The sequence below is a fragment of the Planococcus citri genome, chromosome 2 (assembly GCF_950023065.1).
Source record: "Planococcus citri chromosome 2, ihPlaCitr1.1, whole genome shotgun sequence".
Taxonomy (NCBI): Eukaryota; Metazoa; Arthropoda; class Insecta; order Hemiptera; family Pseudococcidae; genus Planococcus; species Planococcus citri.
The window spans coordinates 60,655,957-60,668,346 of record NC_088678.1 but is presented as its reverse complement, the minus strand read 5'-3'; the positions used below and the strand labels follow the sequence as shown (position 1 = coordinate 60,668,346).

The 12,390-nt window shown below is 34.6% G+C and overlaps 2 protein-coding genes across 2 annotated transcripts; both read left to right on the top strand.

The window, feature by feature from the left end:
* LOC135836895 (heat shock 70 kDa protein cognate 5-like) lies at positions 1 to 5,114 on the top strand. Its single transcript, XM_065351966.1, has 8 exons — positions 1 to 380; positions 780 to 915; positions 990 to 1,113; positions 1,201 to 1,524; positions 1,614 to 1,782; positions 1,869 to 2,030; positions 2,121 to 2,267; positions 4,318 to 5,114. Exons 1-8 carry the CDS (start codon positions 309 to 311, stop codon positions 4,816 to 4,818), a joined length of 1,635 nt encoding a protein of 544 aa, XP_065208038.1. The 5' UTR covers positions 1 to 308; the 3' UTR covers positions 4,819 to 5,114.
* An 895-nt stretch (positions 5,115 to 6,009) lies between these two features.
* Positions 6,010 to 10,447, top strand: LOC135836886 (heat shock protein hsp-6-like). The gene is made up of 8 exons (XM_065351957.1): positions 6,010 to 6,311; positions 6,517 to 6,658; positions 6,776 to 6,899; positions 6,991 to 7,317; positions 7,399 to 7,570; positions 7,704 to 7,922; positions 8,023 to 8,175; positions 9,574 to 10,447. The coding sequence occupies exons 1-8, from the start codon at positions 6,237 to 6,239 to the stop codon at positions 9,895 to 9,897; spliced, it is 1,536 nt and encodes a 511-aa protein (XP_065208029.1). The 5' UTR covers positions 6,010 to 6,236; the 3' UTR covers positions 9,898 to 10,447.
* Positions 10,448 to 12,390: the final 1,943 nt, after the last annotated feature.

The window sequence follows — 12,390 nt, the reverse complement described above, 5'->3', positions numbered from 1 at the left end:
ACTTTGTACTACTGATCCCCGATCTATGAATTTTACTGTTCAATCTGTTGTCTAATCTCTCTTTCATTCCTCCTTTAACCTGCTTTTGCTTCACTTGGTGTTTCTCTCTATACTGTTGAATGTTCCCTGTTCCCCACCCTCCTCCACCTACACCTTTCAGTTTCGACTTTTAACCACCAGTCGAACAGTAATTCGCATTATCATAGATGAATTGTGTTTCGCAATAAGGTGTAAACAATAATTATTATTTTTCAACAACTTACTACAACTGATTGTTTTTAATTTATGTTGACGAGTACCCGTCATCAATGTCATCATCATCTGATTCCTCTCCTCCATCTGGATTAAAAAATATGGATTTCGACGCCACACCGGAAAAGGTACGTAAATCTGTTCAAATCATATTTTTGCTGTAATTATCTAGTATTCTGACCATCAAAGCAATGGTTATTTTCGTTTTTAGCATCGAAAAACTCCTCAGTGGCGTTATCTTAGCTCATGAGGAGTATAGGTATTTATTCATGTTCAATCTCACACCATTGCCATAATACGTATGTTGCTGATAGGCAACTGTGAGTGAAAATAATATTATTCAGAATCGATTTATGAGAATTTAAAGTCCGCGATTCGATATAGGAATCTTGTTGCCTATATGGTTGCACAGTCATTGAAAGATGTAGAGAAATTATGCATAAAACACTACCTACCCATGAGCTAGGCAAATCCTTATGTAATCTTCGCTAGGTCAAGTCTAATAATCTATTTGTATTCTTACATAGGCAGTATTTGGCATAGATTTAGGCGGAACTCGCACCCGTGTGTCGATTATGCAACGAAAGAAGAATGCTAAAGGAAAATATTATTTGCAACCGATAGTCATCAAGGATATTCCATCGGTTGTTTCTTTCCTTAAAGGTAGGTACTGGCTGCTAGGTATTTAATCAAATGAGAAAGTACTATCTTTGATTCTCCCTCGTGGATTTTTTCAGATGGTAAATGTCTGGTTGGTTGGGCTGCTGCTAAAAGAACAGTCGCAAGTCCTTTAAATACTTTCCACGCGACGAAACGATTGATAGGCAGACGCTACGACGATCCTGTCGTTCAAGAAATAATGTGAGTGTAATTCTACTCTCAAATATCTTTATGAAAATGCATAATGCTCAATCATGTATAAATTGTTGTATGTATTACAAATTGCAGGAATCGTTGTGGTTATAAAATTTACGAATATACCGACGGACATACCTGCTTTCCAAGCAGCAATCGAAATAGAGTTTTCATTCCACCTCAAATAGAAGCTTTAATTTTACTCAAAATGAAGGAAGTTTGCATAGGTGAATTGAACAGTATACCTGTGGAAAACGTTGTGCTGACTGTACCGCCGTATTTTAACGATAACCAAATACAAATTACCAAAGAAGCAGCCTCAATTGCCGGATTAAATGTCTTGGGTGTGATTAATACTCCAGTTGCTGCCGTCCTTGCTTACTCTGAAACCCATGAAACTTTGCATGGTAGTAAAACGTAAGTGTATCTTTATTTGATAAATTCGTTCGATTATCTATTTTCATTTTTCGGTTCACATTTTGAATCGTTTTTGGGGTATTTTTCAGTGTTGCTGTTTATGATTTCGGTGGCAGTACCTTTCATGTAACAGTTTTGAAAATGACTGAAGACGTTACCGATGCTGAAGTGTTATCTACTCTGGAAGATTTATCTTTAGGAGGAGATGATTTTGATAAGAAGTTGGTCGATTACTTGGTCACCGAATTGCAACGCCAAGTAAGCTGATTACAGCTCAGTAGTTCCATAATGGATTACCTCGTATCTACATTTACTTACTTATACGAGTATTTTTGAATTTTCAGACTGGAATCAATGCCACGCTATTTGCGACCTTGATGCAATACATTAAATTGTCTGCCGAAAACGCTAAAATAGATCTATGTTTTCATCCCGAAGTCGACGTGAAATTTTGGGCTATGCGTCTTCCTGGTCTAGAACCGCGAGTTGAACGAATAACCATAAAGGTGAGGACTTTGTTACCATCACGGTACGTATCTATGTACCTACTTCAGTGTGATTTAAACGAGAATATTTTGTTTTATGTGCCTGATTAGGTGACCAGAAATAAATTCGAAGAATTAGTCGCAGAATTAATCAATAAAACAATTGGTTTATGCCAAAAAGCGTTGAAAGAAGCCAAAATATCAACGTCAGATATCGACGAAGTTTTAGCGATCGGTGGTACCTGCAAAATACCGAAGGTGGGTATTAGTACGAAGGTCAATGTACAAAAAGTGCTTCGGAAATTAAATTTTGTTGGAATTTTGGTGGCACAAAAAATTCATCGGGCTTTTTGTAGTGATATCGATGAATCTGAAAGGTCAGAAAAGATGTGGTTTGATTAATTGGACACTCTCATCCTCGTTTACTTCGAATGCCCAGTTGCACTCGTTTGTTTGGACTTTCAAGGTCACTGACCTATCTTTCTAGGTTCCCAAGGTCGTCTGTCTGCCTATCTGACCTTCCAAGGTTGTCTGAGTGTAGATATGTCTTGCTTCTTATAAGGTCGTTGATCCGTCTATCTAATCTATTAAGTTGAGGTAGTATGTCTGCCTGTCTGGTTTATTAAGGTCATTGACCTGTCTTTCTGGACTTTCAAGGTCACTAATCTACCTGATCAGCTTTCCAAGTTTGCCTATTAACATGTAGAACCATTTAAGGTCGTTGACCTTCTGAGTAACCTCTCAAGGTCGTCTATCTGTCGGGCATTTTGAGGTAATTAACCGATGTGTCAGAATTTTCATGGTCACTGACCTACTGGTCTAGGTTCCCAAGGCCGTCTGTCTGCCTATCTGACCTCTCAAGGTTGACTGAGTGTATGTCTGGCTTCTTATAAGGTCATTGACCCGGCTGTCTAACCTATTAAGGTAGTATGTCTGCCTGTCTGGTTTATTAAGGTCATTGACCTGTCTTTCTGGACTTTCAAGGTCACTAATCTACCTGTCCAGCTTTCCAAGTTTGTCTATCAACACGTAGAACCGTTTAAGGTCATTGACCTTCTGAGTATCCTCTCAAGGTCGTCTATCTGTCTGGCATTTTTACGTCATTAACCCATGTGTCTGAACTTTTAAGGTCAGTGACCCACCAGTCTAACTTTTCAAGGTCGTATGCTGGCTTCTCTAGCTTTTAAAAGTCGTTGACCCTTCAGTATGGCTTAACATTGTCATCTGTTAGCTTTTATGGCATCTTTCGGGTCACTGCTTTTTCTGAATGCCTTTTTAAGGTCACTTGCCCAACTGTCTAGCCTCTCATGGTCGTCTGTTTCACAAAATTCTGCAAAATATAGTAATCAAAAATAGTTTATTGTTACGTACCTATGAATTTTTGATTTTGCTAATTGCTATCGAAATTTTCACTCATTTTAGTCATTTTGATGGTCAAATGAAACTTCTTTCAAAAATTTCGAAAATTGTAACTAAATATTGGTCTCAAAATTCTTTCAAAATGTACAAATCAAGTTTTGATAGAAATTGTTGATTTTATACCTACTGAAATTTTCTCCCTTTTTTTTTACTCAAATTAGTGATCGAAATTCTTCAAAAATGATGAAAAAGCATTTTCGTCGAAATAATTTGTTTTTTGCTCGAAATCATAAGCCAATTTGATAGGTCATATGACACCTTTCTCAAAAATCCTCATAACTGTGACTCAACTTGCGCTCAAAATTATTCTGGTCGAAAAAAGTTTCTACAGAAATTTTTGATTTTTTTGCAGAAATTTAAAATTTTTACACATTCTTGTGGGTTTGTGTGACTCAATTTATTTTGAATTCATAATTCTTCAGAAGTGCTCAAAAAGTTATTTTTGTTGAAATATTTGGATTTTTTCTCAAATTTTAGAAACTATTTTTATAGGTTTGATGACATTTTTTTTCAAAAATATCAAAAACCATGACCCATTTTGGGCTTAAAATTTTTAAAAGTTGGCTTTAAAAAAGTTCGATGGAAATTTTTGATTTTTTGCTAAAATTTTTACCAATTTTGATAGGTCACATGACACTTTCATCAAAAACTTCGGAAATTGTATACCAATTTTGGACTCTGAGTTCTTCATAAAAACGTTCAATAAATATTTTTAGTTGAAAAATTTGAATTTTTCGTGAAACTTTTTACCTTTTTTGTGATCACTTATTTGTTTTTAGACTTCAAAATATTTCACTACACGCCCATATACGAATTATATCTTTTTATACCATTATTATATTTTATAGGTACGTATCTACTGGGTACATAATTGTTTTTCGAATTCTAGGTACAAGCCACCATTCGAGAAATTTTCGGTAAAGAGCCCATTGGAGGTGGAAGGGAAATCGATCGTGCCAACTCTGTGGCAATCGGAGCAGCCATTCGAGCCCATGATTTAATACCTGAAATTTCCAACGAACGACAACCAGCCGATCATCTTATCAGCGTTCCAAAACCCGTAATGGAGGATGAAAAATTTAATTTTAAAATGATGGACGATGATCCAGATAGGGATGCGATTACCATCAACTACGTACGATCAAACATATTGTCGATATACACGGAAGAACAAGCTGATTCAGTTGTTTTAAAAGAGTGCACGCCCGCTCCAGGAAACCCTCCTGATGACGAAGATATTAATTATATTATAGCTTACACGAAGCAAATGGAAATGAGGAGAAGTCTGGAAGTGAACCTACCCAAAGAATTAGAAGATGGGATCGATTTTTTCCGACAGAACAGAGATAAATACGTGAAAAAAGAATTGATTCGTATAAGTAACCGTTGACTGTTATGATTTTCCGATAGCTCTGAAAAATTTTCAATTTTCGTTCGGCGATGATTTGAATTTGGATAATTAACTGTTTTGTGTAAAAAGTTTACTATATGGCTACTGCGATGGTCAAATTTTTTTTTTTTTTGAATCACCCATTTTATGTGTTCAATTTTTTAATCAACCAGTTTTTGTAATTTGAATTTTAAACACGAATATTATTCTTCATGGTAAAATGGTGGCGATGTTTTTATAATTTTTATGTACTCGAGGCTCGAGCTTTACCAAATTAAATTATTTTTTTGATTTTACACTGAGTTTTATTTTGTGCTTATACGCTAGGTACTTCTACCCTTGAATTGAAGTTAATGCTGCGACCTGACCTCTTTATTGATATGAATTCATTGACTTTGACCTCCAAAACTTTTTACCGGTAGCAATATTCTGATTTTAAAAACATTTTTTTTTGCAATTTTTGCAAAAAATGTTATTTTTGTACCCTAATTTTGAGAAAGAAAGTTAGGTTTTTTTGTTAGCTTTTTTGAAATTTTGACAAAAGAAAAATTTCTGCGATGAGAATGCAAATCGACGAAATTTTGACCAAGTAGCAGACAGAATACTTAGTTTCACTGAATTTTGAGCAAGAAACGAGAGAGTTCTCATAAATTTTGTCAAAAATATGGGTCTCTTTTACAGTTTTTACAAAAAAGTACCTAAGTTTTTTTTCAAATTTGGTTTCTAAAAAAGTAAGAATTTTTGGTATGTATTGATTTTTAAAACAATAATTTTTTTCATCCGCAATTTTCACCAAAAAAAAAAAACCAAAAAAACGGATAGGTATTTTGGAACAAAAATAAGCAAAACTTTCTGGAAATTTTGACCAAAAAAATATGTTTTCAGCAATTTTGACAAAAAACGAGACTTTCTGACAAATTTGATAAAAAAAAAGAACCAATCAATTTGATAATTCTAACCACAAACAAATTTTTCCTCGCAATTTTTATAATTATTCAATTTTTTCGTAGGTACTAACTTACCTATTTATTTGTTAAATGTGCATCGGTTTAGACACATTTTTGAAAAAGTATCGAGCCTGAACTTTCAATATACTCTAATTGAGTCGAGCTATCCTGCGTACATGATGTTGGTACCTACTGTGTATTAATGGTACTTTTTATCGTCTTATCTGCGACTTGCTTCTAACACTGTTGCCTAATCTCTCTTTCATTCGTGATTTAACCTGATTGCAATTTTTTGTGAACACCTTCCTATAGCAATCACGCGTTTGTCTTTGTTTATTTGGGTTTCTTCTTATCAAATTTTTCGAAAGTTTATGTGCTTCGCAAGACAGTGTAAACAATAATTTTTTAAAAACTTTTCAGTAAATTATTGTTTTTAAATACCTATATTATTCATTACATAATTAATCGATTATGGCTTCAACATCCGCGAATTCGCCAAGTCTTTCTAAATCGAAAAATATGGATTCCGATGCCACGCCGGAAAAGGTACGTAAATCTGTTCAAATCAGATTTTCGCTGTAGTTATCTTGTATTCTGAACGACAAAGCAGTGGTTATTTTTGTTTTCACTTTTCAGCATCGATGGTGTGAGATTAAATTATGAATTATTAATATGAGCTATTAATTCATAATTTTATCTCACACCATCAATTAGTCAACTAATCTAATTTGTATTTTTGTATGTACTGTAGATCTTGTTAGGCATAGATATCGGCGGAACGTATTCTCGAGTAGCGGTGATTAAATTTAAAGAAAATACGGAAAATAAAAAAGCTGATAGTTTCGAGGTTACTTATATAAAAGAAATCCCCTCAGTGGTTTCCTTTCTAGAAAGTAAGAGCGTTTGTAATCAAATAAAAAAGTATTAGCTTAGTTATCATCCGTAGGAATACAGTATACAGATACGGTACCTAAACCTATGTTTGATTTTTTTTCATGAATTTTTTTCAGATGGTAAATGTCTCGTGGGTGCAGAGGCTGAAAAGCGAATTTTTAGGAGGCCACTAAATACGTTTCACGCAACCAAACGATTAATTGGCAGGCGGTTCGATGAAGATGAAGTTAAAAATTCCAAGTGAGCGTAATTTTTATCTGAATAGGTATCTCATATACCTACCTAGAATAATGCAAAATAATCAGGTATCTAATTATCGTACGAATTTTAGGAAATGTGTTGGCTACGTGATCTCCAAAAACGCCGACGACGGTCGCGCCTACTTATTTACCGATCAAGGAAATTGGGCTCTAACGATAGCGCAATTCGAAGCTCTAATTTTATTAAAACTGAAAGAATTTTGCGAAAAGGAACTTAAGATTACAATTCGCGACATTGCGCTGACTATACCGCCGTATTTTGTCAGCTCTTATCAAACCCAAGTTGTATTTCAAGCCGCCTCGATAGCAGGATTACATGTCTCGAGAGTATTTTATTCTCCGAAAGCTGCGATCATTGGTTTTGGCGTAGATCACGACACTTTGAAGGGCGTTAAAAAGTAAGTGTAACCTTATTCGATAATTTCGTTCCACTATGTATTTTCAGTTACCTTGAAAATAATTTTTGCGAAATTTTTCAGCGTTATTATTTACGATTTTGGCGGCACGAGCTTTAACGCTACCGTTGTAGTATTCGAAGAAGGAGATTACCACGAAGGCACAATTATGTCAACGGTACAGAACCATTTCTTAGGAGGCCAGAATTTAGATGAAAAATTAATGGATCACTTCGTCACCGAATTGCAACATAAAGTAAGCTGATTGTAATCCCATGGTACATATTACCTCTACTTGGTAACTTTTTAGTTCCCGTGGTAGATACCTACAACTCAAGAGTGTTATAGGTACTTATTTTTATCATTCTTTGTCTTTGCAATTATTTCAGCTAGGAATAACCAACTGTACGCTGTCTAAATCGGCCATTCATCAATTAAGAATGCTAGCCAAGAATACAAAGGAACATCTTTCGACCTGCATGGAAGTCGACGTCATCGTTTCCGGGATATTTATTGAGAATTGGGTGTCGCAAGATGAGCATGTACATCATCCGAAACCGAAAAGTACTAGCCGTAATGCAACATTCATTGAAAGTTTAACCATACAGGTAAAGATTCGTTGGGTATATTTTTTCAGTAGGTACCTAACTTGATGCAATTTCAGCCATATCTAATGCTTTTGGTCATTTAATGTTTGAAATTTCTTAGGTGACCAGAAATAAATTCGAAGAATTGGTAACCGACTTGATCGAAAGCACAATCATTTTGTGTTTCGAAGCGTTGAATAAAGCAAAAATAAGAATATCCAAAGACGTAAAGGTTGAATTTTTAGCAGTCGGTGGTACAAGCAGGATACCAAAGGTGAGTGCAATTGAGGATAATGTTTGGCATGACAGAGTTCGAACCGACTCAAAATATCTAATGCACATATTGACAAGGGAATTTTGCTCGGTGTTTGTCTCCCATTTGAACGAGACCGTGGTTTTTGGTTAGAGCCTGGTCCGAAACCTCTGTTGGTACCCAACTAAATTGATTTTTTGAGAAATTATTTTTAAGAATTCAAAATTGACCACTTTTTGAGATCGAAGTACATTCCTACTTTTCCAGTAAAAATGGTTGAAATCAATCCGTAACCTGATATCAATTCTTTCGAACCAGAATTCACTCGTTCTGGACCCACTTTGAAGTCTCTTGGGCGATTTTCGATTCCTTCAAGAAATCAACTGGGGGAGGGGGGCTAAGAATCAAGTTTTGGTTTATTATCGACTGGTTTTAAGAGTTAATTCACATTTAAACCAATTTCCCAGGCTTTTTTTTTACCATTGGATAATTACCCACCTACCTAAGGAAAAAATTCAAAAAATTGAATTTTTTGTTCACTGGTAAATTTTTAAAATTTGTACAGATGGCTGTATCTTTTCTAAAACCAACCCTTTGATTCCGAGTAATTACCAGCCAAAATTTTAGCAGCTCAAGTACATTTTTTCGTTTTTTGAAAAATTCTTGAAAATCAAATGGGTAAAAATGGAAAAAATCAAAATTTTACCAAATCGACCTAATTAGGCTGAAACTACGTATATTGTTTGAAAATGGGTCTCGAACTATTCTGAGCAGTTTTGGAACCTCCAGTAGATTTTTGAACGCTGCAATTTCAACATACTTAATTTTACCAAATTAAGTTGCGAATAAGCTGAAATTTATTCCTTAACTACCTTATTTTAAACATTTCGATTCGACTGGATGTGGTTTCAAGTCGTTCTGGAGCCTCCGAAAAACATTTGGAAATTTCAGTTTTCCAAAAAACGCCATAAAATCTGTTCACATTTACTTTAGCACGTCTTGCTGGAGGCTCCAGAACTGCTCAGAATAGTTCTAGACCATTGCCAATTCCAATCAATTTGTAGGGTCGAAAATAGGGTACTTAACTAGATAGGCACATACAAAATTTCAGCTTTCTCAGTTGATTTTGGTAAGATTTTCATTTTTTCCCCATTTCATGACCTTCGGTTTTTCCAAAATTCACCGAAAATCGAAAAATGCACTTTCACTAATAAAATTTTGTCTGGTGATATATTTCTACGTATTCATTCAATCTAGGTGTGTGCGGTTTAGAAATGTTCATGCAAGTGAACGGGATACCTACCTAGTCAGTGTGTGTGATCTACTTGTTGGTGGTACCCTCGTGTATATCAGTCATGTCGCAATTTTGATAGGTTATATGCATCTGGATAGGTATCTAATTGTTTTTTTACATCTTAGGTACAAGCCACCATTGAGAAATACTTCGAAAAGAAGCCTTTCGAAATCACCAGCACGAAATACGATTACAGTAGTATAAATGTCATCGGGGCCGCTCTTTCTGCCAGTATGCCACGCTATAAGTCGCCAAAGCAACTATGCACTTCTGCCATCCGAGTTCCCGAATTTGTGAGGGAGGGTGAAGTATACCGGTCGAGAATAGTGGATGATGATAAAGCCAGAACTTCAGATGCTACGGTAACCAGCCCTTCGAGAACGCCTATTTTAGATATTAGCGTTACGGAGGACCTCACTGGGTCAATAATATGTAAAACGTGTAGATAATACTCGTACCACTCTAGAAACCTCTTCGTTACGCTAAATTATGCTATCCGAAATCGCATGTACTTAATTATCGCTTACACGTGAGTGTTTTATTAAAATTAATTTTTCTCTCAATTACTTATGATTATAGCTTTTCGTGAAATAATCATCTGCCAAATGTGTCTTTATTTTGCATCACCACTGAGTACCTATTTTTATTACTTGAACAATGAAAAGGTTTCGATGAATTTTTTCAAATTTGAGATCGTTGATATGTTTTACATAGTATGTACAGACCAAGTGTAAAGTGTGCGTAATTTCCTAAAACAGCGATTTTTTTTTGATTTTTCCAAAATATACCTTCTTATCGGTTAACCAGTGCGTAAAGTTATGCTTCGAATTCAAATCGTTATTCATTGTGGCTCAATCGAACTAAAATTCCTAATATTCCCCAAGAAGATAAGTTTTAAACGAATTAACGTTGACAGTTGATAAAGTCGGCTATCATGTTCAGGATATTTTTATTTTTATTTCCTCACCTCATTCCAAAAATAAAACCTATTCTATCCTATTTTTTTTTTTTTTGCATATTTTATTTTGATATAAGCTTAGTATTATCTAGGTACTTCTTTTAAAAGAGGAGTTCCCAACTGGCAGAAACATTTTTGAACTGGACTACAGCAAGATCAAAGAAGCACGCAAAAATACACCACCAGTCAAAATTTCAAAATCTGAAGTCCATTTTCAGTTTTTGGCGATTTTTTAAAAATTTAAATTGAGATCGAAAATGCAAAAAAATTGAAAATTTCACAAAGTGGACTAGAATGCTGAACTTTTGTAAAATGTGGTACCTAAACTACTCTATTTTAGTTCACAAATTTTTACGAAATGAAATTGAAAAGCTATAATTTTCTATTTCAGTTTTTTCTCCAGAAATTTTATCGTCGAAAAATTGAAAAATTCGCAGTTCCTCTACCGTTCGACAAAAAAATCTGAAATTCGGTTTACACTCTATTAACATACTTTTTAGAAAAAAGCCAACTCCAGTCAATCTAGAATGTTTTATGAAAAAACGTAATTACAGCGATGGTACATACATTTGAGCTCATAAGTGATGAATTCATTTCGATTTTTTTTTTTCATTTCCAATTCTAAATCTAGAACAAAAATCTGCTAGAGGTTTTAAAAAGGCTTAAACCATTGCTAAATTAAGATATCTGAAAAACCAAACATGAGATGTAAACCCTTAATACCAAGCCAATTAATGATAATGATGATGAAATTCATTTACACAATCTGTAGCTTGAAAATGAAAAGCAGCAGCCGAATCTTGGTCCCATATTTAATCTTCCTGCGCCGATTCGAATCCAAAATTTTTCCCCGTTAGATATTTTTGAGAAAAAAATTACGAAATCATGATTCGCGAACGTGTCAATGAGAAAAACTGAAATTTTGTTTGCATCCTATTTTCGACCTCTTGACTCGATTAGTGATGATTTCGAAAGGTTCTGGAGCCTCCACCGATTTTGATAGTATGTAAGTATATTTGAAAAAATTAATAAAAACGTGAAATCAACAATTGAAATTCTCAAGTTTATTTTTTTCAAAGGTTTCAATTTTATAGATCCTTTTTCTCTCCCCTCCTCCTCCTCCTCCTCCTCCTGAAAAAAATGAATTTTCATTTTTTTCTAAACTATGGATTTTCAAAAATTCGTTTAAAATTTAAGAATGAATTTTTGCACCTGGAACTTTTAGGGAGACTTCTTCTGTATCTGAGTGAAATTGAATAAAGAATAGGTATAGGCCTAATTACAAAATCACGTTCGTTTACCTATTTGCATTTCTGTTAGGAGGGCATTAGGCAGGATGGGGCCAAGTTGGACGTGTGGGTGGTGTTGTCGGGTGTGATTTTGTATAATTGTAGTTACTACGAGAAGAAAATTTTTCAATCAGAATTGACCAGTGATGTACCTACATGTTGTCCGTTCAGGTAAGATACATGCATATTTTTATTTGTAATTGAAAAAAATTAAAAACGATGCTGAATCTATTGAAATTTATTTCCATCATTAGTAGGTATTACCAGACCACCACTACAAAGCTCAATATCACGCCATACTTACCATACAAAGATAGATCAAAAGAGCAGGCAAAATTTCATCACCTGTCAAAATTTCAAGTGCCAAAGTGCCTTTTTTGATTTTTGGTGAATTTTTGAAAATAAAATTTAGGCCAAAAATGAGGGTAAAAAAATCAAAATTTTACCAAATTGACCTAGAAAGCTGAAATTTTGGATATACCCATTTTCGACCTGCCAAATTGATTTGAAACTGTTTCAAACCGTTTTTAGTAGTTCTGGAGTCTCCAGCAGATTTTTGAAACTTGAAGTTTCCATGAAATTTTATCAAATGGAGATGGAATGATGGATGAAAGCCAGAATTTACTCTGCACTCCAATTTTAACACCCTCTGAAGACCACTTCAGGTGGGTTCAAGTCATTTTGGCGAGTCTCCA

Excerpts from the sequence above, each read along its gene's own strand:
- LOC135836895 (XM_065351966.1), top strand. The coding sequence starts at position 309 with ATGTCATCATCATCTGATTCCTCTCCTCCATCTGGATTAAAAAATATG. Across the intron at positions 916-989 it reads GGTTGTTTCTTTCCTTAAAG|ATGGTAAATGTCTGGTTGGT; the intron begins GTAGGTACTGGC and ends GGATTTTTTCAG. Across the intron at positions 2,268-4,317 it reads GTACCTGCAAAATACCGAAG|GTACAAGCCACCATTCGAGA; the intron begins GTGGGTATTAGT and ends TTCGAATTCTAG.
- LOC135836886 (XM_065351957.1), top strand. The coding sequence starts at position 6,237 with ATGGCTTCAACATCCGCGAATTCGCCAAGTCTTTCTAAATCGAAAAAT. Across the intron at positions 7,318-7,398 it reads ACTTTGAAGGGCGTTAAAAA|CGTTATTATTTACGATTTTG; the intron begins GTAAGTGTAACC and ends GAAATTTTTCAG. Across the intron at positions 7,923-8,022 it reads TTGAAAGTTTAACCATACAG|GTGACCAGAAATAAATTCGA; the intron begins GTAAAGATTCGT and ends GAAATTTCTTAG.